The sequence below is a fragment of the Periophthalmus magnuspinnatus genome, chromosome 11 (assembly GCF_009829125.3).
Source record: "Periophthalmus magnuspinnatus isolate fPerMag1 chromosome 11, fPerMag1.2.pri, whole genome shotgun sequence".
NCBI lineage: Eukaryota > Metazoa > Chordata > Actinopteri > Gobiiformes > Gobiidae > Periophthalmus > Periophthalmus magnuspinnatus.
Window position 1 is genome coordinate 22513817 of NC_047136.2, and position 25459 is coordinate 22539275.

At 38.8% G+C, this 25459-nt stretch overlaps 2 protein-coding genes across 2 annotated transcripts in view; one reads left to right on the forward strand and one right to left on the reverse strand.

Annotated features, from left to right (window-relative positions):
* Nucleotides 1–19402, forward strand: part of col11a2 (collagen, type XI, alpha 2) — a 36118-nt gene extending 16716 nt beyond the window's left edge. Inside the window, exons 6-65 of the mRNA XM_055225187.1 lie at nucleotides 921–1880; nucleotides 3245–3358; nucleotides 4758–4967; nucleotides 5899–5952; nucleotides 6331–6372; nucleotides 6537–6599; nucleotides 6673–6747; nucleotides 7255–7341; nucleotides 7492–7548; nucleotides 7620–7673; nucleotides 7759–7812; nucleotides 7886–7939; nucleotides 8055–8108; nucleotides 8199–8252; nucleotides 8329–8373; nucleotides 8495–8548; nucleotides 8803–8847; nucleotides 8950–9003; nucleotides 9184–9228; nucleotides 9371–9424; nucleotides 9504–9548; nucleotides 9717–9770; nucleotides 9862–9910; nucleotides 9989–10038; nucleotides 10135–10242; nucleotides 10357–10410; nucleotides 10634–10687; nucleotides 10779–10823; nucleotides 10900–10953; nucleotides 11049–11093; nucleotides 11178–11231; nucleotides 11309–11362; nucleotides 11447–11500; nucleotides 11579–11776; nucleotides 11845–11898; nucleotides 11979–12086; nucleotides 12168–12275; nucleotides 12361–12414; nucleotides 12496–12549; nucleotides 12681–12788; nucleotides 12876–12929; nucleotides 13006–13059; nucleotides 13182–13235; nucleotides 13411–13464; nucleotides 13623–13730; nucleotides 13830–13883; nucleotides 13968–14021; nucleotides 14090–14143; nucleotides 14234–14287; nucleotides 14409–14516; nucleotides 14637–14690; nucleotides 14770–14931; nucleotides 15012–15065; nucleotides 15149–15184; nucleotides 15259–15312; nucleotides 15397–15682; nucleotides 16112–16224; nucleotides 16314–16382; nucleotides 16654–16890; nucleotides 17360–19402. Of these exons, the coding sequence (XP_055081162.1) occupies nucleotides 921–1880; nucleotides 3245–3358; nucleotides 4758–4967; nucleotides 5899–5952; nucleotides 6331–6372; nucleotides 6537–6599; nucleotides 6673–6747; nucleotides 7255–7341; nucleotides 7492–7548; nucleotides 7620–7673; nucleotides 7759–7812; nucleotides 7886–7939; nucleotides 8055–8108; nucleotides 8199–8252; nucleotides 8329–8373; nucleotides 8495–8548; nucleotides 8803–8847; nucleotides 8950–9003; nucleotides 9184–9228; nucleotides 9371–9424; nucleotides 9504–9548; nucleotides 9717–9770; nucleotides 9862–9910; nucleotides 9989–10038; nucleotides 10135–10242; nucleotides 10357–10410; nucleotides 10634–10687; nucleotides 10779–10823; nucleotides 10900–10953; nucleotides 11049–11093; nucleotides 11178–11231; nucleotides 11309–11362; nucleotides 11447–11500; nucleotides 11579–11776; nucleotides 11845–11898; nucleotides 11979–12086; nucleotides 12168–12275; nucleotides 12361–12414; nucleotides 12496–12549; nucleotides 12681–12788; nucleotides 12876–12929; nucleotides 13006–13059; nucleotides 13182–13235; nucleotides 13411–13464; nucleotides 13623–13730; nucleotides 13830–13883; nucleotides 13968–14021; nucleotides 14090–14143; nucleotides 14234–14287; nucleotides 14409–14516; nucleotides 14637–14690; nucleotides 14770–14931; nucleotides 15012–15065; nucleotides 15149–15184; nucleotides 15259–15312; nucleotides 15397–15682; nucleotides 16112–16224; nucleotides 16314–16382; nucleotides 16654–16890; nucleotides 17360–17506 (5493 nt within the window). The 3' untranslated portion in view covers nucleotides 17507–19402. The remainder of the gene's footprint in view (nucleotides 1–920; nucleotides 1881–3244; nucleotides 3359–4757; nucleotides 4968–5898; nucleotides 5953–6330; nucleotides 6373–6536; nucleotides 6600–6672; nucleotides 6748–7254; nucleotides 7342–7491; nucleotides 7549–7619; nucleotides 7674–7758; nucleotides 7813–7885; nucleotides 7940–8054; nucleotides 8109–8198; nucleotides 8253–8328; nucleotides 8374–8494; nucleotides 8549–8802; nucleotides 8848–8949; nucleotides 9004–9183; nucleotides 9229–9370; nucleotides 9425–9503; nucleotides 9549–9716; nucleotides 9771–9861; nucleotides 9911–9988; nucleotides 10039–10134; nucleotides 10243–10356; nucleotides 10411–10633; nucleotides 10688–10778; nucleotides 10824–10899; nucleotides 10954–11048; nucleotides 11094–11177; nucleotides 11232–11308; nucleotides 11363–11446; nucleotides 11501–11578; nucleotides 11777–11844; nucleotides 11899–11978; nucleotides 12087–12167; nucleotides 12276–12360; nucleotides 12415–12495; nucleotides 12550–12680; nucleotides 12789–12875; nucleotides 12930–13005; nucleotides 13060–13181; nucleotides 13236–13410; nucleotides 13465–13622; nucleotides 13731–13829; nucleotides 13884–13967; nucleotides 14022–14089; nucleotides 14144–14233; nucleotides 14288–14408; nucleotides 14517–14636; nucleotides 14691–14769; nucleotides 14932–15011; nucleotides 15066–15148; nucleotides 15185–15258; nucleotides 15313–15396; nucleotides 15683–16111; nucleotides 16225–16313; nucleotides 16383–16653; nucleotides 16891–17359) is intronic.
* A 573-nt stretch (nucleotides 19403–19975) lies between these two features.
* hsd17b8 (hydroxysteroid (17-beta) dehydrogenase 8) lies at nucleotides 19976–24676 on the reverse strand. The gene is made up of 9 exons (XM_033975406.2): nucleotides 24600–24676; nucleotides 23589–23791; nucleotides 22556–22672; nucleotides 21012–21107; nucleotides 20839–20924; nucleotides 20474–20558; nucleotides 20364–20406; nucleotides 20185–20259; nucleotides 19976–20106 (listed from the first exon to the last, which is right to left on the reverse strand). Exons 1-9 carry the CDS (start codon nucleotides 24643–24645, stop codon nucleotides 20087–20089), a joined length of 771 nt encoding a protein of 256 aa, XP_033831297.1. The 5' UTR covers nucleotides 24646–24676; the 3' UTR covers nucleotides 19976–20086.
* Between the last annotated feature and the right edge of the window lie 783 nt (nucleotides 24677–25459).

The window sequence follows — 25459 nt, forward strand, 5'->3', positions numbered from 1 at the left end:
TTGCATGTGTCCTTTTGTCTGGTGTATTTGCATGAACTGACATTTTATCATCAACATGGGAATACTCTATGTGCATTTTAGGTGGATCATTTCTACTTTGGTTGTATTCTTTGAGTTTTGTATCTGGTGACTCAGGTTAGGTTTGTTTAGTGCCTGTTTTATGTATTTAAGTCAACATTTGTTAAATCAACTGTTTTTTTACATAATGAATTTATAATATTTGCATGATTTTTTGTTGTAAGCAGAAATGTGTATTTTTTGTGCATGTGCATGATAACCTTATAATCTTATGTTCTTCTTTAAAATAATAGCTCTAATGTTAAAGGGACTGCATGTAACTGAATGTATTATAACATCACTGTGATGAAGTGCATGACCAATATGTCATAGATTTATTTTTTTTATCTCCAGTCAGAAATATAAACACACTATACACATACAGTCCCTTTACGTCTAATCAGGATGCACCATGCATCCTCACACAATGTTTAATTGTGTCAAAGGTGTATAAATAATCTGTATTTTTTGTGTGTGATTAGCTCCAGCTTTACCTAAACAATCGCAGCCTCAGTGCCACTGCAAGCTCTAGGAGCGCAAATTGCTGCTTCATCATTTAATATTGAGAATGGCATTACTGGAGAAAACAGCAAAGTCCATGTATCTACATACATAAAAAATTTGATGTTGTATAATGTTGATTGGGTTTAACCAAAGCATAAAATGATTTGTCTTATACTGTATCCAGTAATGCCTGTACAGTCTCAGTGAACCACCCAAGCCTCAGCCATCTTTATATCATTGTTTCTCAAAACATCCTTGTCTCTCTCCTGTCCATGTCTCCCCCTCTCACCCTGCTCCCCCCTCTCACCTGCCCAAACCTCAACATTTACACGCACCATTTAAACCAATAATCATTTTAGAAGAAACCATCTAACGGGAAACCAGCCCCTACTAAGCCAAGTGTGGTTAAACCCAAACCGACCCCAGCCAAGGCAGTTAAAACCGGACCATCCAAACTCGTAGTGAAGCCGCCGATGCCCACCAAAGCTCCTAAGGTCTCCACCACCAAACCCAAAGTGAAGCCCACCGCAGTAGAGATCCTCCTGTCTAAGATCAAGCCCACAGCAGCAGCAGCAACCTCCAAACCATCTGCAAAGAATGGAAATGGTAAAGCTACTGTAGAGAAGAAAGCTAATGGTGCTGCTAAGGCTAATGGAAATGGAAAAGCTAATGCTAATGCTAAAGCTAAGCCGACCACTCCACCTAAAGTTAATGGAAATGGTAAAGCAGTAGCAGAGAAGAAAGTTAACAGCAATGGTAAAGCTATTGTTGAGAAGAAAGCGACGACAAAAGTTGTTGCTAAAGCTAACGGCAAAGCAGCAACAGACAAGAAAGTCAATGGCAAACCTGCTGCTGATAAAGCTAAACCTAATGGGAAAGCTGATAATAAAATCAATGCTAAAGTTACTGTGGTAGAAAAGAAAGTTGTGAAAACAGAAACCACTATAAAAACTAAGACAGACAAAAAAGTTGAAGCTACGAAGGCGCCAAAACCAGCAAAAGCACCCAAACCTGAACCTACGAAAGCTGTAAAGGCTTCAACAGCCAAAACTCTGAAAGTAGAAGTCACCAAAGTGAAGACGACTAAAGCTCCCCCGGCTAAACCCACAGCAAGCCAAGCCAATGTGGTAGAAAAGATAACAGTCAAGAAAGTGATGACTACATCTGCACCTGTCCGTCCTACGCCTCCCAGACCCACCAAGCCCAAGGTGGTGGAGAATAATGTGAAGTCACACAACAAGCCTTTCCCTCCGTTTGGCACATCTATTCTGGGAGCAACTGCCACCCCGGCCAAGAAAATCACCAACGGCTATCAGCAGGTACAACAGCAGGGCCCATGGCTGACCTCTGTATCCAGTATGGCCCATATGGAAACTGCCTCTCCACCATCTAGGTTCTGTAGCTTTAGGTTCTTCTTCAGACTCACTGGTTGTGTTCACACTTGTCCTGGTTTGGTGTTGGGTTGATCCCAGTTTATTCTTGATGTAAACTTGGTTTGTTCCTGTTCTAGCCCTGATTTAATCCTGTTTTAGTCTTAGTTTATTTTCGGGTTTAGTGCCAATTTAGTATCAGTTTGGATGTGGTAGGCGGGTCTATCACTTTATGCAGATATTCCCCTCTTGTTGAGACCAAAAGGTTGGTCCTTATGAGGTAAATCCTTCAATATTAAGTCCTGGGCATGGTATTAAAGTTAAGAAATTGGTTTATTGAATGTTGAGGTTAGGCAAGTAGTAATTGTGGTTAAGGTTGTGATCATTCTCGTAGAAATGAACTTAAATGTTTATGTACAAGTGTGAATGCAGCCACTGAAACACATTTTTGTTCTGAGAGTATCTGTAGTAGCATAACCTTGATGGTGGATCGTTGTGTCTATAATGGGGTTTGGATACCAGCTGGATACCGCTCCTGGTCATCTATCATATGACCCCAGCTTTGTACAATATGATATGATGCAGCGGTTTACACCAAAGCATGGCTGTTTATGCGGTGTAATGACTTCTCTTTACTTCAAACTCCCTTCAGGCCTGCACTGCAACTATATGGGGCTTTTGTATAAGTCAATGAATGAGCATGGATTGCTATGGCACCAAAGCTAAACCTGTGAAAATATTAATATGACATATACACACAAACACACAAGATCTCCCCACTTTTCTCTCTCTTTGTTTTCAGTGTTGTCTGCCCTCTTATTGGTTGAATGTCTGAATCAAGCAGCCTCACAGGATAAGAAAATACAAATATATACAACTTATTAAGATAATATTTTAGTAATATTTATGTAACAATAATTACAAATCAAAGGTCTAACGAAATATAAATCTATTCTGTGAAACGGCTGTTTTGTCTCGGTGACTTTGTCTTGGAGTGAGACTGTGCATCCCAAAGCATCAAATAATGAACTTTATTTCATGTGAGATGCATAGGACCTCACTCTGCATTTGGCTTTCAACAGCTTTGAGCTTTAAAAGCATAATAGAAGTAAAGAAATTTCAGGTTTCTCAATAACTTTCTGCAAAAAAATTATTGAGAGTGAAAACATTAAACACAACTGAAATTTCTTTTCTAAAATGGACCATTACAACCATAAGTTGCAATAAAAATGTCCATTTTGTCTGATAGTAAACTAACCAATCTTCCAATTCATTACTTCCTTCTTCCTCCCACTTCCATCTGAACCAATCAGGATGTAGATACAGAGTATTCGGAGGCTGGCCACACCCCTACAGACCCTGATTATTTCTATGAGGAGACGATTCCAGAGGGTGAGGTGATTGCAGAAGAAGAGACCGAGGTTCAGGTAAAAAATACTCACAGACACATTTAGCGGAAGATAATGGATAAATAAAAAACACAATTTTATCAGATGTGGTGGTGAGCCCAGTCTTTGTAACTTAATCTAGTACTTTAGTAGTATGTTTATTGTTCTTCTCTTTACATCCCTAACAGCATACTACTATTGTGTTCTATCATTGTCAGACTCTCCTTTGAAAAAGAAAGCATTGTATTTATCACATCATCAAATATATTTATGTGGTGCCTCTCGATCTAACAGCAAGATGTTTGTCTTTCTTCTGTCTGAAGATCATTTTGTGATTTTGATCATTCAACAGAGGCAAATACAAACTGAAACAAGGACTCACATAAAAATATCTGATTTATATTTTAACTAAATAACAAAGATTGATTCATACAATGCTTTCTTTTCAAAATAATTAACTTGTTTGCTAATTGTATTTGTTTGTTGTCTAACTTTAAGACAACCCATATTAATAAATATGTCTCTGCAACATATCCCTGTTAAGTTTAACTATGCATAACAGTATCCATGGTTATGATAATTTAGCTGTTTTTAATGAGAGGGTGATTGTGCCAAAGATGTCCAGGTGAATTTTAAGTTTCTTTGGTAAGTTAATAGACCTAGACTAGATTTGCTTTGCTTAGTAGTGGTGCCTCCATAAAGTATTTCTTAATAGTTTTGCACAAACCTTGTGCGTAGTTTGACAGTTGCAGAAATACTTTGGGGGCAGTAGATTAATCTGGAAAAGTTTCAAAAGATGTGTGAATACTTATACAGTAAGTTTGCACATAAGTTCTATTAAAAGTCTCTGTATTTTGTTATGTTATGTTCCTGTATCTGTAGGTAAGCCTGTTTTCTATCATTACAGTATTTCTATTACACACCACTTCTTTAATCTCCTCTCCCTGTATTTGCAACTCTGTTATACCTAGGGCTGTGCAATAAATATAATTTTTATTTAATCAAGAGCTAACAATTTCAAATGCCAATGATAAGCCTGTGGCTTTTTATTCGAGAGGTCTACAGCCAATCAGAAGAGTGGGGTCTTGCTTATGTCCATGAAACAAAGAAAACCATATTTAATTGTTTTTAGTATAACACTGTTTTTTTGTGTGTGTTGTGTAGTGTTAAAGTTAAAGTTAAGTTTGACTTATCTTATATATCCCTGTAGATGACCTCCTTACAGCAGTATTATTTTTTCTCCCTGAAAATAGCTGTATCCAAGTACAACGATTAATAAAGAAAGATTGATTGAAAGATTGATCAATACATGTATTTATTTATTTATTTATTGCCATATTGCTTAGCCCTGGTTCTACCACTTCTCTTCTCTCCTCCTCTTTTGGCTTGTCCTCCATCTCTTATCGTTTCTATCATGGTTCTGATCATTTCTGACCAGCCCGAGGCGGACCCATCCTTGTACGAATCAGAGGTAGATGCCACCAAAGGCGTGGGTGAGGAGGCCTTCACTGAGGAGTATGTGACTGGGGATGTGGGCCTGAAGGAGTACGACTATTCCTACAGGGATTACCACGAGCCGCTAGTGGAGAACGGAGAGGTCGATGCCAACATGGGTCCAGCTCTGTCCGCGGTGACAGACGAAGACGGCGTAAGTTTTTGCTTCAGCTGCAAAAAGAAAAAACAATTATTCAACCAAGTCTAAAAAATGTCTTTCCTACATATCTTCAAAATGTTCTGGAGTGACACTGAATTTTCTTCATTTCATGTAACATTGATCATATAATAAGGAACTTAAATCCTATATCGTCCCTTACAATTATAGTATTTATCTGCATTCTGGGTAGTGCTGATGTATAAGTTTAAAGTTTTGATCACTCATATAGGACAATGGAATAGGGAATCGTGTTGTTACTCAAAAAATGCACCAAATTATACAAAAGGTTGAAGGTATTCAGGAACAAGAGTATATGTGTAACTCAATTTCAACAAAAGCATAAGATAGAACCATATAATTATAGTATTGAAGTATTGTTCTCACTCTCAGAACAACAGTTAAACCTATTTGTTCAGGGCTGGATTCTCCTCCAAAGAACTGTAACATGTTACATTTAGCTAAAGTCTGACGGCTCAAGATATTTACTGATGCTGTGATGATGCTATCATTTTTACGGTACACAACTGATTCATATAAAGACTTTTAAATACATTTGAATAGATAGAAGTGCATATGTTGAATTTTATGTCACAAAGGCATTTGAAGAGAAGTATTTGAAAGCAGTTCAAATACTTCATGGAAAGTACAAATTAGACCTGGTTGAAATCATAATTACTTTTGCAGTAAAACAAGACTCTCTGGACCCTCAGGTAAAAATTGGGTTAAAGCTTAAGTTTTGTATAGATGCCTCACAGGAACCACTTGTAAAGCAGTTTAATTATTGTTGAACTATAGCTAATCTGCCTGTTTGAGACATCTGTATTTGTCAGTAGAGTTCAACTGTCTCTCAGCTGTTCATCTGTGACATCCGTGTCCCTCTGTACTGACTGCATTGTGTTGTTGGCTACATGTGTGTTTTCCTCAGGCCGCTGCCAGGGGTCAGAAAGGAGAAAAGGGAGAGCCTGCTGTCCTGGAGCCTGTGAGTATATTATAAGAATAAAACTGCTTCTGACATTATTATTTTACTAAAACATAGCTAATATCTTTTTTTTTTTTTTGCTAAAAGTCTTGCCTACTTTTTTTTTCCCTTTTTGTTAAATTAATGTTTAAACTCCCAGAAAAAATGCCTTTGTGTATTGATGACAAGTATTCTATTTAACTCACCTCTACGTCGTGTGTATTTGTCTTTTTTCCACAATTTGACACGTCTAAATATTAAATATCTAACACAGGTACTATCCCACCAACCTTAAAATCACATGGATGCAATCGTATAAGCTACATTATGAACAATACTAGTCACCATGCAGTCTTTTGTTATATTTGTCATGAGACTAATGCCACTGTTGTTTTACAGGGTATGCTGATTGAAGGGCCACCTGGACCTGAGGGACCAGCTGTAAGTAGATTCTGTGTGTTTATTTGCTGCTTTATAAAGGCAATCATTTTAGCAAGATGGACTTAGATCAAAGGGGCTCGAACTTACTGACCTAGCCCATCAATCATTGGACACTGATGATCTTTTTTTTAAGCATGTTATGATTTAAAGACTGTATTTTTCAGGGCCCTACCGGTCCTCCTGGCTCATCAGGACCTCCTGGCTCTGTTGGTGACCCTGGTGAGAGGGTGAGTCTGTTTGTTTTAGGTCATACTTTTGTGGTCATTGTTTTAGTTTAACATTTGCCTTTACTGTGTGCAGGGCGTTCCTGGTAAACCCGGTCTCCCTGGAGCTGATGGTGTCCCTGGACCTCCTGGCTCCTCCGTCATGCTGCCAGTGCGTAACAGATCAGGTTATGTGATATGTGCAGTGTAGGTTATGTGATATGTGCAGTGTAGGTTATGTGATATGTGCAGTGTAGGTTATGTGATATGTGCAGTGTAGGTTATGTGATATGTGCAGTGTAGGTTATGTGATATGTGCAGTGTAGGTTATGTGATATGTGCAGAGTAGGAGGTTATGTGATATGTGCAGTGTAGGTTATGTGATATGTGCAGTGTAGGTTATGTGATATGTGCAGTGTAGGTTATGTGATATGTGCAGTGTAGGTTATGTGATATGTGCAGTGTAGGAGGTTATGTGATATGTGCAGAGTAGGAGGTTATGTGATATGTGCAGAGTAGGAGGTTATGTGATATGTGCAGTGTAGGTTATGTGATATGTGCAGTGTAGGTTATGTGATATGTGCAGTGTAGGTTATGTGATATGTGCAGAGTAGGAGGTTATGTGATATGTACACTGGACAATGCCACACTGTTTTAACTGTTCCATTTTTCTTCTCAGTTCCGCTTTGGTCAGAGCGGTGGCGATAAAGGACCTGTGGTTTCAGCTCAGGAGGCACAGGCAGCTGCCATCTTGTCCCAGGCTCGGGTCAGTTACATGTTTACTGTCAGATATTTATGTTGTGCTTACTGCACAATAACACAAGAAAAACATGTGACAACACAAACAGCAATTGATAAGCAGTGATCAGTGTATTGATTTTACTAGTCTTATTTTAATGTTGCTGTTTTTGTTTAGATGGCTCTGAAAGGACCCCCAGGACCAATGGGTTATACAGGACGTCCGGGACCATTGGTATGTTTGGTGCAACCTCACAAAATTCCTTTTTATTTTTAAATTATAGTTAAAACACCTTTTTATTTTAGGGAGGTCCAGGAAGTCCTGGTCTGAAGGGAGAAAGTGGAGACCCTGGTCCCCAGGTAAAACCTTTTTATCAAGCTTGTCTTTTTGATAAAAACTGTGTGAATATTTGTATAAATATTGCACTCCTTACAATTATAACAGGGCCCAAGGGGACAACAGGGCATGATGGGACCTCCTGGAAAATCAGGAAGGAGAGTGAGTATGAACATCCGTTGTGTTTTTTGTGATGTTGAATTAAATATTTAAATCTTGTTTTCCTTTTTATCAGGGTCGAGCTGGAGCCGATGGAGCCCGAGGTATGCCAGGGGAACCCGGAACCAAGGTCAGTGTTTATCACAAAATAGTCAACCTGTGATTCTTTTTTCTTTTTTATTAATTTCATTAGTTACTGAATAACATTCAGTATGTCTGTAATACCTTCTCTGTGTGTATCTTAGGGTGACCGAGGCTTTGATGGTCTTCCTGGTTTGCCTGGGGACAAAGGGCACAGGGTATGTATATTTAAATTTGAAATAAACTGGCTTTTAACTTTGTCTTTAATTCCAAACTCATAGTGTAATATTTCATTCTATACTCTTTAGGGTGACACCGGCCCAATGGGACCTCCAGGCTCTCAGGGAGAAGATGGAGAGAGGGTAACCACACATTCCCCTGACGGTATTTGTACAATTTAAAATCATTATTTAACTTGAATGAATCCTTGTTTTTTAGGGAGATGACGGAGAGGTTGGACCAAGGGGTCTCCCAGGTGAACCCGTGAGTGTTCCCATGACAGCTGCAATGTTCTTTACTGTTCAACTTGTGATAATAACAAAAATACTATACACATTGCTCATGAGTGTGATTTTTGGGCATTCTTATGTGTTTTTGTCTTTAGGGACCTCGTGGTTTGCTCGGCCCCAAAGGTCCCACTGGCATCCCTGGACCTCCTGTGAGTACAGACCGTCCCAGCTGTGGATTATATTTTTGCTGCATTTTTATGACTTTGCGGTCTCCAAACCCACACACCCACAACCTCACCTAAAACGTCAACTTTTGTCCTCCATATTGAATTTGAACATTGTTTCTAAAATAGCATGTTTTGTATTACCATCCAAATGAAAATTGGTATTTAGTTACTGAAAATGTGAGGTATTCTTTGATATCTATTGTTTTTTTAATTACATTTTTTATGGTCTTCTTTAGGGTGTTCGAGGAAATGATGGAAACCCAGGCCCCAAAGGAAACTTGGTCAGTCTTATTTTCATCTTTGTCTGTCTTCAATAAAAGCCCTTCAATTTTGCGCAATACATTTTTTGAAATAATTATTTATGGGGTGATTTTGTCTCTCAGGGTCCACAAGGAGAGCCTGGCCCTCCTGGACAACAGGGAACTCCAGGAACTCAAGTGAGGAAGCAGAATCAATTGTTACAAATTCATATTTTTTCAAATGCTTCACCAGTATGTGCAATAGAACAAACACTGCATTCCAGTGCACTTTTGTATATGAATAATATAATAAATAATTATGTACTGTATTGTATAGTGCACATTGCTTACTGTATATGCTTGTTTTATTGTTTATAGGGAATGCCTGGGCCTCAGGGAGCTATTGGACCTCCAGGAGAAAAAGTAAGTGCAGATACAGAAATAAAATTTATATAATGCATGACTTAGGTTGTTTGTGTTTGTAAAGCTTTTCTTCTTAGAGTATTTAGTCTAAATGTATCTGTCCTTGATTGAAAATAGTTCCTAACATCATCTGCTTTTGCAGGGTCCCACAGGAAAACCAGGTTTACCTGGAATGCCTGGAGCTGATGGACCTCCTGTAAGTTTAGTTTTATATTGTATTTTAATTTTGTTTGAGACCGATCATAACCTGTCTGTCTATAAATGTACTTTTCCAGGGCCATCCAGGAAAAGAGGGACCTTCTGGAACCAAAGGAAACCAAGTGAGTTTCCTTATAATGCCCCATATTGTCGCGCTATTTAATGTTTTAGATAAATATAACATGCTTTCTATGCAAAGTATTGATCCAGAAACAAAAACATTAATAAATAGTGTTTTGGTACTGCATCATTTTCTAGAGCATACTGACTAATTTTGTGATTTGTTCTAGGGTCCTAACGGTCCTCAAGGAGCTATTGGTTATCCTGGCCCTCGCGGCATCAAGGTTGGCCTTGTGTAAAATGGATTATTATTAAAATAGGTTCACTGACTGCATATCGTCAGAAATAAATCCTTTTGTCCTTGTTTGGTTTTAGGGAGCCCAAGGAATCCGTGGGTTGAAGGGCCACAAAGGAGAAAAGGCAAGTCACAAGTGTAATGAACAATAGTAATGGAAATACATTTTAGGTCTTAATTAATTATGTGTTTTTTATTTCCAGGGAGAAGATGGTTTTCCTGGAATTAAGGGTGACTTCGGTGCAAAGGGAGAGAGGGTAAGTTTTTATTTGAGATAAACATAAATTATGTTTTTATTGTTAATTTAAATCCCTATTATCTTATCTCTGTTACATTTATTTTCCTGCTGACAGGGTGAAGTTGGTGTACCAGGACCTAGGGGAGAGGATGGTCCCGAGGGGCCGAAGGGTCGTGTTGGACCCCCAGGTGAACTTGGACCCATTGGACTTGTTGGAGAGAAGGTACTGTCCATTAAAACCTTCTTTTGTCAATATGACTCTGTGTCCTGCTTTCAACATACTATTTACTGCCTACAGTACATTTTGGAGTATTTATACAGACTATTTTAATTCCAGGGAAAACTTGGTGTCCCTGGACTTCCTGGATATCCCGGAAGACTAGGACCAAAGGTGAGATTAAAACGTAGCAAAAAAAATAAAAAATAAAAATAATAATAATAATAATAATTATTATTATTATTAATTATTATTATTATTATTATTATTATTAGTAGTAGTAGTAGTAGTAGTAGTAGTAGTAGTAGTAGTAGTAGTAGTAGTAGTAGTAGTAGTAGTAGTAGTAGTAGTAGTAGTAGTATTATTAGTATTATGATTATGACTTTCTTCTATTCAGGGATCGCTCGGGTTCCCAGGTTTCCCAGGTTCAAATGGCGAGAAGGGAACAAGGGTAAGCTATTTTATCAATGAAATAATAATCAGAATTTATGATTTTATTCATATTTATCAGAACATTTTGCATCAACTCTGTAATGTTGCAGGGTCTTAGTGGAAAAGCAGGGCCAAGAGGACAAAGAGGACCAACTGTATGTATAAGAAATACTATTACATTTTTCTGTTCTGTTTTATATTATTTATTAATTTGTTATTCGCACCTGCCAGGGTCCCAGAGGGCAGAGAGGGCCCAGGGGAGCAACTGGAAAGCCAGGAGCAAAGGTTTGTAAAAGCAAACCATTGAAAAAATCTAAACTAGTTTCAACTATGACACAAATTTTAAGTGATTAATGCTTTGATGTGATTTCATTCTGAAGGGAACCTCAGGAAGTGATGGACCTCCTGGTCCTCCTGGAGAGAGAGTAAGACAGAGAATTCTTTTTAGAAAATGAATAGTTTGCACCATTATTTTATACCATACATAATAATTATTTTCTTCTTAACAGGGATTGCCTGGGCCTCAAGGAGCTAACGGTTTCCCTGGACCAAAAGGACCTCCTGTAACGAAAATACTGTTTTATAGCTTACAAAAAAGGAAATACCTGAGTATGTATGAGTTTTCTATGTTTTTGAACAGGGACCACCAGGGAAAGACGGTCTGCCTGGACATCCTGGACAGAGAGGAGAAGTTGTACGTTGTATTTTAACCTTTTTGAAAGACATCTCTATTGTAATTGATTGATTAATTTTGATAATTGTGAATAATTTTGTGCAGGGTTTCCAAGGGAAGATGGGTCCACCTGGGCCTCCAGGAGTCGTCGGACCACAGGTAGGTTTAACTATATTACAAAATAATTTAATGTTCTGTACGGTATATCAGTATTTCATAAATCTACCACCTCGCTAGGGTCCATCCGGAGAAACTGGCCCCATGGGTGAGCGGGGTCACCCCGGACCCCCAGGCCCTCCTGGGGAGCAGGGTCTTTCTGGTCCCTCTGGAAAAGAAGGCACCAAAGGAGATCCAGGTCCCCCAGGCGGTCCTGGCAAAGACGGACCCCCAGGACTGAGAGGTTTCCCTGGAGAGAGAGGACTTCCCGGTACCCCTGTAAGTAGAGCTACCTGTATATATTAAGATTAATCATTGGCCTCAGTTATTCATCCTTTTTTTTTCAGGGAGGTGGAGGACTGAAGGGTGGTGAAGGACCTGCTGGACCTCCTGGACCTGCTGTAGGTTTATGTCTATAGATGTGGTTAAACATACTAAGCACTAAATGCACCCATACTCACTTATACTCCTACTGTTTTAGGGGTCTCCTGGTGAAAGGGGCGTGGCTGGGACGGCTGGACCTGTTGGACCTCCAGGACGACCAGGACCTCAGGGACCTCCTGGATCCGCTGGAGAGAAGGGGGTTCCTGTGAGTGTTTAAAGAACAAGACAATGAGGGACATGTCTTTGGTGTAAGAGTCACATTTGTGCTGTTATGTTCTGTGCTCAGGGAGAAAAAGGCCCCATCGGCCCAGCTGGTCGGGATGGGGTTCAGGGTCCTGTGGGTCTACCTGGCCCAGCTGGATCTCCTGGGATACCTGGAGAGGACGGAGACAAGGCAAGTCTACCACACTGATCTCAAATACAGCCGCGTGTACTAACATGGATATGCTTGCTAACTATCACGTTTTGACCATCAACAGGGTGAAGTTGGAGAGCCAGGCCAGAAAGGTGCCAAAGGAGCAAAGGGAGAGCATGTCAGTTTCAGTTATATTTTAAACAGACACTTTCATATTTCTGTTATCTTAAATTATGTTAAAATGTTAAACTTTTGACAGGGACCCCCTGGTCCACCTGGTCCAATGGGCCCTGTTGGTCAGCCTGGTCCTGCTGTGAGTACACTTCTAAGTTTCTATATAGTGATTATTCTGCCCATATGGAGTTTATGATTGAATGGGAGCACATTGGAACAGTCTGAGCTAAGATCCATGAATCAAGACTAATATAAACGGGACCTGTGCAGGGCGCAGATGGAGAGACTGGTCCCCGGGGTCAGCAGGGACATTTCGGAGCTAAAGGTGATGAAGGATCCAGAGGTTTCCCAGGGGCTCCCGGGCCCATTGGTCTGCAGGTAAAATGGTCACACAGTTGAAACTTTGGTCAAACCAAAAAAAATCTGAAAATCACATCAATATTCTGTTTTTGCGCCTGTTTGCAGGGATTACCTGGTCCACCAGGTGAGAAGGGAGAGACTGGAGATGTTGGACCTCTGGTGAGTTTAGAGAGTAAAACATAATTTCAGTCTTCAGTGTACTGAAAATGCTGATTGAAAATGTCTGTGTCTTCAGGGTCCTCCAGGCCCTCCTGGACCCCGAGGCCCAGCTGGACCCAACGGTGCTGATGTAAGTCAAGTGAAAACCAAACCTTTTGTATCATTTGTGTCTTTTACATTTCATTGCAAAGTTGTCATTATTATACTTCTCTTATTCCATGCAAAATCCAATTTACTGGGTGTATTTTACAGGGTCCCCAAGGTCCTCCAGGTGGTTTGGGAAATCCTGGACCTCTCGGTGAGAAGGTACAATTCATTATTTTCTTCTTTTTTTAATTGTTTTTAAGTAATAATTGGCATCAAACTGCGTATATGTCAAACAAGCTCTGTGTATGTGGAAAAGAATCTCCCCTCGGGGACAATAAAATAAAGTCTAAGTCTAAACATTGATCTGGAGTTAAAATGTAACTGTGCTCTACAGGGAGAGCCTGGAGAGGCTGGTCCACCTGGCATTGGGGGAGAACCAGGAAAGAAGGTGAGTTTGTTGGACATTTTTGAGGACCAGTTCATTTTCTGTAGCTTGTGAGCCTCACAACTTGGACAGGATTAAATCAACACCAGAATAGTGTGGTCCTTGAATATGTAATTTATTATATTTTATCTTATATTGAAGTGTGTATTTGTTATTGGCAGGGTCCCAGAGGAGAGCGCGGAGAGAAAGGAGAGGCAGGACAGCCGGGAACAGCTGGACCTCCAGGAGGAAGAGGTCGACCGGGAGACGATGGGCCCAAAGGAAACCCTGTAAGAGACTGAGGCCTGACTAAGTTGGATTAAGTGTCTCATTCTTATACATCATATTCATATACATTAGATATAAAGCAATGCAATGTTCTGCTTTAGGGTCCTGTTGGTTTCCCTGGTGATCCTGGTCCCCCTGGTGAAGTTGGGCCCAGAGTAAGTATCCATGCTTTATTTACTGTTAGGAATTCACTTTAAGAATACCAAAATTATTCAAATTTTGCTTTGCTTTCTCTTTAGGGTCAAGATGGTGCTAAGGGTGAGAGAGGAGAGGACGGTGAACAAGGAGAATCTGTAAGTGATGCCACACATGATAGATATTGGATCAGATGAAAAGCTTTCTGACATATGTAACTTTTCAGGGCTCTCCAGGACCCCCCGGAGAGAATGGACCTCCCGGACCACCAGGAAAGAGGGTAAGAACTATAGCCAAAATCACAATGACAATGAAACAAAAACCAGCTGACCCCTATAATACAGTAACTTATTTTATGAATTGTTTTTAGGGACCTGCTGGATCTCGAGGACCAGAGGGGCGTCAGGGAGAGAAGGGAACAAAGGTAAAGCTTCATAATCTGCTGTTGTATTGTCATATTTTGTACATTACTGCTTCTAGTACAACAGTTACGTTTTAATTATTGTTGTGCATTTACAATGTGTCAATATTTTCTGCTTTTGTAGGGAGATGCAGGTGCAGTTGGACCTCCAGGAAAGACTGGCCCCGTTGGACCTCAGGGCCCTCCCGGAAAACCAGGAACAGAAGGCCTCAGAGGACTGCCCGGATCAGTGGTAAGGTTTTATAAAACATTTAGAAAAATATTACAAATTATTATGAAAGTTTTACTATGGATGTGCCTGAAATGTTGAATGGAAGAGACTTGCTGAAGCAGAAGTTTCACTGTGTTTCAGGGTGAACAAGGATCTCCAGGACCAGCTGGGCAGAAAGGACCACCAGGACCCATTGTAAGAAACTGCATTTGAATATCTCCATTACCTTTGATACAATGACCCATGTTACTCACCTCCCTGTTCTCTGCTGCAGGGGCCTCCTGGTTTGGCCGGTCTCCGTGGAGATCCTGGAGCCAAAGGTGAGAAGGGTCACTCAGGTCTCATTGGTCTGATTGGACCTCCCGGAGAGCAGGGAGAGAAGGGAGACCGGGGTCTGCCTGGACCCCACGGATCTGCTGGGCCTAAAGGAGAGACTGTGAGTCTGACCTCCTATCAGTGTTCAGAATCATAATATCTGTACAATACTGAAGCAGAAATAATGACATTTTCTCACAGGGAATGCCTGGAGGCACTGGGCCACTTGGTCCTGCAGGTCCCCCTGGTCTAACTGTAAGTTTTTAACAATAAAAATGTTTCTGTTGCAAAAAACTGTATGCCACATGAACTAATGACAAACAAAAATATTGTTACAGGGTCCACAAGGTATAAAGGGAGCTAAAGGTGCTACTGTGAGTATACATTTCATATTGTAATGTAGTTTTTATTTGATTGGATGAGTCTTAAATATTTTTGTTGTTTTTAGGGAGGATCTGGTCCAAAGGGGGAGAAAGGTGTACAAGGACCCCCTGGACCTCCTGTAAGGCCTTTTCAATCACGTGAAAACATCAAGGAAAATGTACTAATTATCACTCATTTAAAATACTATAAATGTTGTTGATAGGGCCCACCAGGTGAGGTCATTCAGCCGTTGCCAATCCAGAGAAGTCCCAAATCCAAGCGTTCCATCGATGCCAGTCAGATAGTGTCTGAGTCTGACCCGGACATGCCCGCTGCGGATGCGACTGGAGCGGAGTTCCTCACGGGCAGTGAAGGCTTGGAGGAGATCTTTGGGTCACTGGACTCATTACGAAAAGAAATAGACACTCTACGATTCCCATTGGGCACAAAGGACAGCCCTGCTCGCACTTGCCAAGACCTGCACCTCAGCCAGCCAGGAATCAAAGACGGCAAGCAACATTTAATAATTTGTTAATTTAACATAAAAACATTATGCTAGTATCAGTGTTTACAGCCTGGGCTAAAGGACAGCACCAGTCCATAGAAGGCTTTTTGCTAGATCAGATTTCACTTAATGCAGTATTAAAGGGGCACTGCGTAACTTTTTTGGTGGGGTGTTCACACCTGCTCGTTTCCATGGAGATCTATTGCTCTGTCTGAAGAGTTTTTCACTACGGTATTATTAAATGTACCTATCTAGCATTTAGTTAATTATGGGTGCCCAAAAAAACTTAAAAACATGCATAGGTAAAAAAGAACCATTTTTAAAGAATCCACCTTGCTCAAGCATGAGTTGAATGTGTAATGTGTTCAAACTCTTAATGATTATTACATTTTATACACATATATATAATTACATATTGCTTTGTTTTTTGCAGGAGAGTACTGGATTGATCCAAACCAGGGCTGCTCCAGAGACTCCTTCAAAGTCTTCTGCAATTTCACAAAAGGAGCTGAGACGTGTTTATATCCCAGCAAGAGCATTAGCGATGTCAGTTCAAATCTGTTAGACAAACATAAATACAAAAAACATATTGAACTGAATGTTGACATGAATAATATGCTTTGTTTTTGATTTAGGTGAAGATGAGCACGTGGCACAAAGAGACTCCAGGATCCTGGTACAGTAAATTTTCCACGGGCAGCAAAGTAAGTTTAACATGATGTGGTTTTCTTTACAGTTTTGTTACTTTATTTCAGTTGTATAATGTTCAATTTAATAATTGTTTTAAGTCTTTTGTGTGTGAGTGAGTTGTGAGTGAGTGTAATCACCGTGTGTTACATTTTTATTTTTTTATATTATTGTTCTAATCTAAGGTACCTCTGTGTGCCACTGTGGAAACTGTATTTATTGATGTATTACAGTAAGTAGGTTTATTATTTTGATTTGAACCATCATTCTCCCTCTCCTCTCTCTTAGTTCACATACGTGGATTCTAACGGCGACCCAGTGGGTGTGGTGCAGCTCGGTTTCCTGCGTCTGTTGAGCGTTCAGGCGCGGCAGAACCTTACGTACCACTGTCATCGCTCTGTGGCCTGGGCCGACCGTAGCCACAAGGACAGCCACAACCGAGCACTGCACCTGCAGGGGGCGAATGACGAGGAGCTGAGCTACAACAACAGCCCCTACATCAAGGCCCTGGTGGACGGCTGCTCTGTGAGTGCAAAGAAAAATATTAACTATTACTGAACACTGCTTTCTATAGAAATCCTGATTGAATATACATTTCAAGACTTTTATGAGTGTTGTCTTGTTTGTTTCTCAAACTGGTACCACTGGTGAGCTGGCTTTTCTGCAGATTTATTGTTTGCTTTTTAGGGTCAAATTAATCCATATTTTTGTCCTCCTTTAGGTGAGTTATTGGTGAGAAGAACTACTGTATTGATGTACTCAGACTTTAGAGTTCAGCTTTAATTTAGATCAGGAATAGTCCTGTTTAAGACCGGTTTAAGAGCTGATGGTACTGGTAGTTGAGAAAGTTTGGTGACCACTGATATAATTATATGATTGCAATAATAATTGTACTAGTAGTCCTACTACAGACCTGATGATCTGTATTTTAAATAAAGTTTTAATTAATTGATGAATAATACAATTTCCTGTTTCTCTCCCTGTGCCTTCTCAGTACCGTAAGGGCTTTGACAGGACAGTGCTGGAGGTAAACACGCCACAAGTGGAACATCTCCCCCTGCTGGACATCAAGGTGTCAGACTTTGGGGAGAGCAACCAACAGTTTGGTTTTGAAGTGGGACCTGTTTGTTTCCAGGGCTAAAACACATCTACACTGTCCACCATCATCCACAGAGCGAACACACACAGAAACAATCACATCTGCACTTAGAGACACAACAATGTAATAAAAGACGCCCAATGTTTTGTAAATTAACTTGTAAATTAATAAATGAAACATGCTCCCATACACATACTTGCATACATATACTACATACTGTGGTGGGACTATCTCGTGATCAGTACCTGCCCAAGGAACGTCTAAAATACTGTTGGAAACAAGATGAGAAATATTATTGAAGAAGAAACTGCCGAAGATAAAGACTGGGCAAACATCTGCAAGAAGAAAGAAGGAGAGAGTCTTCTGGAGTGAATCAGTGTTTGTTGAATCGGAGAATTAAGCCGGATGCCCTGTCTCGGACCCCTCTCAACGCCCCCTTCCTCCCCGCAGTCCCTGTGTCTCTCTACCTCCCCCTTTATCTTTGACTTTTAACATCTTTACTCTTTTGTTTACATTTCAGGCAACATACTGTTTAGTTATAACTTAATGGGTGCTTGAGTTTTCCAACACCAACCTAAAAATGTGCAATCCTCTAGCTAGGTATTCCCAACGAAAATCCTGGTTCAAGATCTGGAGAAGGGTTGAACTGTGTTAAATGCAGAGACATAGTTCATCATTAAGGTCTACCTAAACAATGTTGGTAGTTGTAGTTGCTATATTAACTTATTTAAAACCTAAAATTTGTGTTCAAGCAAAGACTCGCGATGCTTTTCAGTTATGTTTCATGCAATGTAAACTTGGAGTAAAACATTTTAACAATTGTATTAAAAGTTACCAAAGACGCTACCAGTTTGTGCCTTGAATAAAATAAGAGGTGGTCAGCTTTGTCCTGCTTTTAAATGTATTTCTCTTATTTTTTAAACTGTGATTTGCAGATAAAACCGGTGCTAAGTCAGGAGTTTGATGCTTGAAGTCCAATGAAATTATTCTCAACCAAAAAACTATGCTGGACAATCCCTATGACCAAAACAACTTTTTTATTATCACCAAAAGTAAGATAGCTTGGGTTTTTTTCATTTAAAGCTAAAAATCAGGGTCAATTATGGAACTGTTTTCTTCCCTATTTTCTGCAGAGGTTAATAAGAAATGCATGCTTTTCTATAGAAACTGTGGCTTGTTGCTAACTATACCAAAGGATATGGTGTCCAATTTTCTTTTTAGTTTATTTTATACCATTTCATTAAGCTTTTTTACTGGGGAAAATGTGCATTACATACAAATTGTACAGAAATAGTGATATTCTATTGTATTTATTTAAAACAATCAGGGTGCTTTGAGATTTTAACATCTTCCACCAAGTTTCCCGATAAATGTGGTATCTTTGTATTTATTTACTACAGCTGAATCAGTGCCATGTGGAGAAATGTCAGCTTTTTACCCTGTTCATTTTTTGCTATCACCAAAATCTGTGGCCATATTTTCTGTATCAACTCTTTCAAATGTTTTCACCAATTGTATTTTGTTAATTTTGCTTCCACTGATAAGATTAAATTGTGACTCTCCAATTCTGCCAAATGTTATTCGTGCTGTTTTTGACCTGCTTATATCTAAGCAAATTAACTTAAAGATTAATTTTAGACAATAATTTAATTTGGACAAGGGGAGGAGAGGGATGGTAAGAGGGAGTTTTTCATCCACTGCGTTGTCATTTGAGTGGTTTTGTCTTTTTGTGTCAGGGCGCCATGGCGCAACTATTAAAATTTTTCTTAAAAGTTTTTCCAGAAAAAAATAAGAGACCTCAACATGTGTTTGTTTTTATTATGTTAAAGACAAACAGTTCAACATTAAAATATGGTGCTGAAAAAAAGAAAAAAGTATTATTTTAAATGTGTGTAAGTATTTTTTAAATTGTGTTTCTGTAATATATAACCTTTTTAAAAGAGCTGTTGACTCTTTGTTTTTATTTAGTATTTGAAAAGCAATAATGGCCACAGGGGGCGGTATTTTACTGTCTGTAGTGTTTCTGACTCCTTTAAGAAACAGCAGCAATGATATTAAAGTGGTGGTTCAATCATGCATGTGAAGCAAGAATATTGTTACAAAAATGTATTTATTTCAATTTTTTCTATTAGATGAGATATTCTCTAATGCAAAGCAACATGTACTTAAGTAGTAAGTAGTGTAAGTAGTTAATATTTTCACTTTTTAAATTTGTACTAGAAAACAAAAAAGTCTCCATAAGAGCCATGATTTTATCCTCATTTTACATTTAGATTATTTTTACTATTAAAAAAATAACTCAAAGTAATTAATAATTTGTAATTTAATTTAAATGACTTTTCTTTACATTTAATTACTTTGACTCATGAATCATGAATAGAGGAAGTTAATAGCATAGGTCATGTAGGTCATGTCCTGTTAAAGGCGACATTCACATCATTCAAAAGATATATTTTGTTGTTTGTCATTACTATGGCTACAGTCCTAATTTGTAATCATTCTGAAACCTATGAAATGCACTGTCCATGGAAATATGTACATGATTTTATTAGAAATTACACACATTTTTTTGGAAAATATTTAGAATAGTTTAAGATTTGACAGAGATGGAAGACTTCAGTTTCATCCAATAAACAGTCCACCTGGGAAATACAATTAACACATTTTAGCTAATCGAAACTGCTGCTTTTATATTGTAATGTTTTATGTTGTATTTTTACCTGTGACTTCAATGCTTGTCCCTGTGATGTATCTGGAGTCATCTGAAGCTAAAAAGGCACATACATCAGCGACCTCTAGTGGACAAAAGAGGGACATATTAGTGTGGAAGAAATATTATCAAAATAGTTTTACACTTAATATTATTTATAAATGTATTAATAAATGTATTATTACTGACCTGCAGGCTCACCCATTCTTCCCAAAGGCACCAATGTTAACAACTGAACACAAAAGAGTTTATTTAGAAAATTCAATGGGAATATTTTAAATAAAGAATGTTTTAAATACCTTGTTTATAACCTTATCAGGAACTTTATCTGTCATTGGAGTTGTAATAAACCCAGGTAGAACACAATTACATCTTATCCCAAATCTCAAAAAAAGAAAAAAAATACACCAATTTTATTTGTTAATTGTAAATTGTCAAATTAATTCAGCAACTGACCTTGTAGAAACAGAATAGAAGATATACAAAATTAACAAAATTAGTAATGGGTAGATCATTTGAACTCATGTTAAATGTTTAGGAGACTGAAGTTTGAAAATGTACAGAGGAGGGGGTGTGAATATATGGTACAGAGGAGGCACAGTGAATACTTTGAGGGGTTTTTTCAAGATTCAATTTCAAAATAGTCAAACTAGTTTCTTCTTACTTGCTGAGTTCTTTGGCTGCTGTCCTGGTTAAACCTTCGACTCCAGCTTTCGAGGCAGAATAATTTGCTTGTCCAATATTTCCCACCTGCAAAATAATTAAATGTTCTTAAGTCTGATCACATGCACACACACTGTGTTTCATTAAGTACAATTTAAACTGTATTTTTCTTGCCTTTCCCACAATGCTGCCCATATTGATGATGGATCCTTTAGGAGCTCCACAGGCCACTAGGGCCTGAGCCACAGCCTGAGTCACCAAGAACGTGCCCTGGAAAATAAATCAGGAGTTTATGTTTATGAAATGCTTATTTGGCCCAACTAAAAGAACACAAGACCAATAGGAATTCATGTTGTATGACAGTGTATAGTGATAACTTTTCTGGAATGTTCCACTGTATGGCATTAAACATATCAATCTTGCATTTAATCAATTGCATGTGTATTATTGCTCAAAAATACCTTGGAAAACATGCATTCTAAGGGAGTATATCATCTCTCCACAGATCTGACCTGTAGCTTGCTCTAGTGGCGTTACCAGCTCTTCTTCATAGAGACAGACAATTTAAATGCCATGCTGGGAAACAAAATCAGGTAAAGTAATAGCACCTCTCTGGAGAAAAACAGCTGGCGGGCCCCCAGTAAGAAAAGTTACAAAGTGCACTTTTAAACTTTATTTTACGCACTTTTCAAGTTGAAAGTATTACTGGTATCAATTTAATTTTGCTGTGGGAGTCCTGATGGGTTGCCAAAGGTTTTGGCAAAGCCTCCGCTGGTGGCTGAAGTATGCTACTACATTGTAGAAAAAGCTGAAGAATTATACAGCACAGGGAGACGGCCCACTGTTCAGATCCAGCCCCTCCTCTTTTTTTCCTCTTTTGTTTCAATGACATACCAACATTCTCTAGGTCAGTTATATTTAATACAAATGTTGTCAGGTAAAATGAATATTGTTAAAGTGCAGATGTTTGTTGCCATACAGTGAGTCACAAATAGAAATGATCAAGTACAACATTTCAATATGTAAATCTGGCTCTTGCCTTCATCTGGGAGTTTTACATCATCTGAAGACCACCAATAGCCTGGGAATGGCTTTTCATCTGGTTATTCCTGTTCAAATGGTTTATGTTCAGTGTTTGAGTGAGACATGAAGTCTAAGTACACTCAGAGTCTGTCCAGTCAAAGAGTGTGGATCTCTTTCCTCTAGGTTTCTCTTTGCAAAAAAGGGTGTTTTAAGGGCAGGGGGCGCTGTGGGACAGTTATCCATTTGCCTGTTTGCTTGTCAACTTTTATGGACCAATGACTATTTCACTGTTCGATGTTCTAACTGTTTCTGTGGGTTAAATCAACAGTTCAGTTAAGCCCTGCAGACGGCTGCTGTGGTGATTTGGGGCTCTACAAAAATAAATTGAGCACAATTCCTCAACATTTTGGTGAACTTTTTGTTATTTTTCTGTACAATAACAAGGTCAGATGCTAGCTAATTTAGCTTTTTACCTTTCTTTTTAATGATGCTATACCTCCAAAAATCTTATATTCATTTGATTTTGTGTGCACGTGTAACCACTGCCACTGTTATAAATTCTTTTCAGTATTATAATTTAATGAGTATATTTTCTTCAGCAACATATTGTACTTGAAAATTAGTTATGGTGACAGGCCAAAAATTACAAAAAGTGAAACTCTATGAGACTCGTGTTGATGTTGCTGAAGATATACCTTCAGGTTAACCTGGATCACTTTGTCAAAGTGCTCTTCTTCTAGGCTGAGCAGAAAGTCGTCCTGAGTAATGCCTGCTGCGTTCACACACACGGACGGAGGCTGGAAATAACAAGTCTGAAAGAGAAGTGGGAAAACAATATATATATGGAACCTGCAGACTGACAAACACAGTCCACTTAGGCTAAACAATAGCCAGAACATATTATATAATTCAAGTCACAGTAAACATTTTAAACATTTGTACAGGTCTAAACTGCCGGTTTTAAACATACACAGGAAGAGAATATTTTATGAGAACATAAAACACAAAAAACACAACCTTTTCAATTTATCAAATCATAATTTAGCCTCAGTTGCATTTGTTTGCAGTCCTAATGTCCATACTTTCATCCAATCCATCAGCAGAGGAAGAGCTCTTTATTGCATTAACACGAGTCGTGCTATAAACATTTTCTGTATGTTGTAAATAAGATTATGTCTCACAAACCATAACATCATTAGCTTTTTCAAAGCAATTTCTAAGCTGATAATGTGTGGGGTGATGACCCTTTTTGGTTGTCCTCCACAGCCATTTAGGCTCAGTTCAGTTCAGCTCAGTTTATTTGAGCTGTTAAGAGAAAAATCAAACAATTCCTACAAAACTGACAATATCACTCAATGCTCAAAAGGAGTAAGCAGAAGTAGAAGTACTTATGAGAACTTACCCCCTCTTTCCACATTATGCTTTAAAACTGTTAAATTACATTACACAGTAAGTTAAGCAAAACATTAATAAACAAACAGTCCTGTCCTTCGTTCCAATAAATTCTAAAAAAGTGAAATTTAAATGTATGATGGTTTATTTTTTCCCAAATAAATCAATAATGTTTGGGTTAACTGGCTCTCTATGTGTTATGACTGATTTAACTCTTATTGCACTTATTATCTATGGGCTTATTTTTCCACAGTCCCTCCATGTTCCACCACATTCAACAACACGTCTGTCTTTCTGCAATTTGAGGCGCTCACCTTCTTAATGTGTTGACCTTACCTGGATTCGAGTGATTAGTTTCTTGACACTGTCCTTTGATGAGACGTCTATCTGCCCTGCCATGTGCTCCAGCCCCTTCTGCCCCCTCTGCAGGGCATCCACAGTTTCCACTGCAGCATCTTGGTTTAGATCTGCCACTATGACAGTTGCGCCCTCCGAGGCAAAACGCTGGCACACGGCTCGCCCAATCCCACTGCCTCCACCTGTATAAAGATAAGATAACATTTTCTCACCCCACAAAGGTGAAATTTCAATACTGCAACAAAATATTTTACACTTTAATTCAAATCTGTTGTAAAATAATAGTGAAAAGGACCAGAGTGCTTCAACCATCTGTGAATCTGCACAATCATTCACACAAAAAAGTGTGAGTGAAGTGTCTTGCCTGAGAACACAACATGAAGCTGCAACAACATGCAACCAAACACCAGCCCTCAGGGTTAGAAGAACGTATTTACTACAAACTATTAAACTACTATATAAACTAATAACAAAGAACAATCCAATAATTACTATATTTCTGAGGATGTAAAGGATTAGGAATGTAGTAAAATTCAGATGTGTTCAGACTGAGACAAAGGAGGGATAGTGACTACCGGTATATAGTACAGAGGAGAGACTGAATGTGGTACATGTGTTGCAAATTCAGTACACACACACACACACACACACACACACACACACACACACACACACACACACACACACACACACACACACACACACACATAAATAAAACAGAATAGTTATGGATGCAGTGAAGTAAAGACTTAGTAAATTTCTCGGATATATTTTAAATCAACCCTTGTTAGCGCACATAGACTGTATATATACGTCTTAAATACAGTCTGTTATAGCACACAAAGTCCAGTAGCTAAAACCGAAACCTAACAAAAACTTCAGTTTAACTATTCTATTTTTCGCAAAGACAAACTGTATGAACAGCTTTTTCACTTTGGTCACAAGGACAAGGTTTTAAGAGGTTTGCTTATTTTCAGAAGCTAAATCTACCTGTGACGAGCGCCAACCTTGATATGAGCCTCGAGGAGGACGCCATGTTTGTGTTGTGTTGTTGTAGTTCCTTGTTTGTCCAGGAGGTGGCGGTAATGGTCCTTTGACGCTTGGCATTAAAGTCAAACTGAAGTTACATTATCAATCTCACTAGACAAATAATCCATACAATAAAAAACACCCACACGCAAATTAAACACTGCTCTATGAAAACACGACCTTCACCTTTAGTACAAAAACTTAATGCAGATAACTATATTAGAAAGGGTTGTTTTAAGCAATGCTTAAAGTGAATTGTTCATCCAATGTCACATACTTTTTCAAATAATTTTGATTACCATTTTTAGTAGTTTAGTAGTAGTTACACAATTTATTTAAGTGTGATAAAAGTGAAGCCCGATCGTCTTGAAGGGAGTCAATGGCAGCAGCAACAAAAACGTAAATGTAGTAATAAAACAATGAGAGAGTTCCATTGTAACGTAACGATGAGACAATGGTTCCATTTGATGTGACCTCTCTTTTCACTTGTATCCTCACATCAGTAGCAGTGGAGGCAGCAAAGAGGAGGCTACTGCAGGATACTAAGCTAAAAGAGAGAACTAAACTCACACCGGACCAAATCTGCAAAGTGCTGGAAATTTGTCTTATTACCACATATTTCCAGTTTAGAGGAAACCTATACAGGCAAATCCACGGCTGTGCCATGGGCTCACCTGTCTCTCCTATCTTGGCAAATTTATACATGGAACAATTTGAACAGGAGGCTTTGGCCTCATTTCCAGGTACTCCACCCACACATTGGTTTCGATATGTGGATGACAACTGGACCAAAATCAAAATTCAGGATCTGGAGCCTTTTA

Bases quoted from the DNA above. Each gene is read 5' to 3' on its own strand.
- hsd17b8 (XM_033975406.2), bottom strand. From the start codon at position 24,645: ATGGCGTCCTCCTCGAGGCTCATATCAAGGTTGGCGCTCGTCACAG. The intron at 23,792-24,599 runs GTAGATTTAGCT...ATCTTTATACAG, and splicing joins AAGGTTGGCGCTCGTCACAG to GTGGAGGCAGTGGGATTGGG. The intron at 20,925-21,011 runs GCAAGAAAAATA...ATTATTTTGCAG, and splicing joins TGGGCAGCATTGTGGGAAAG to GTGGGAAATATTGGACAAGC.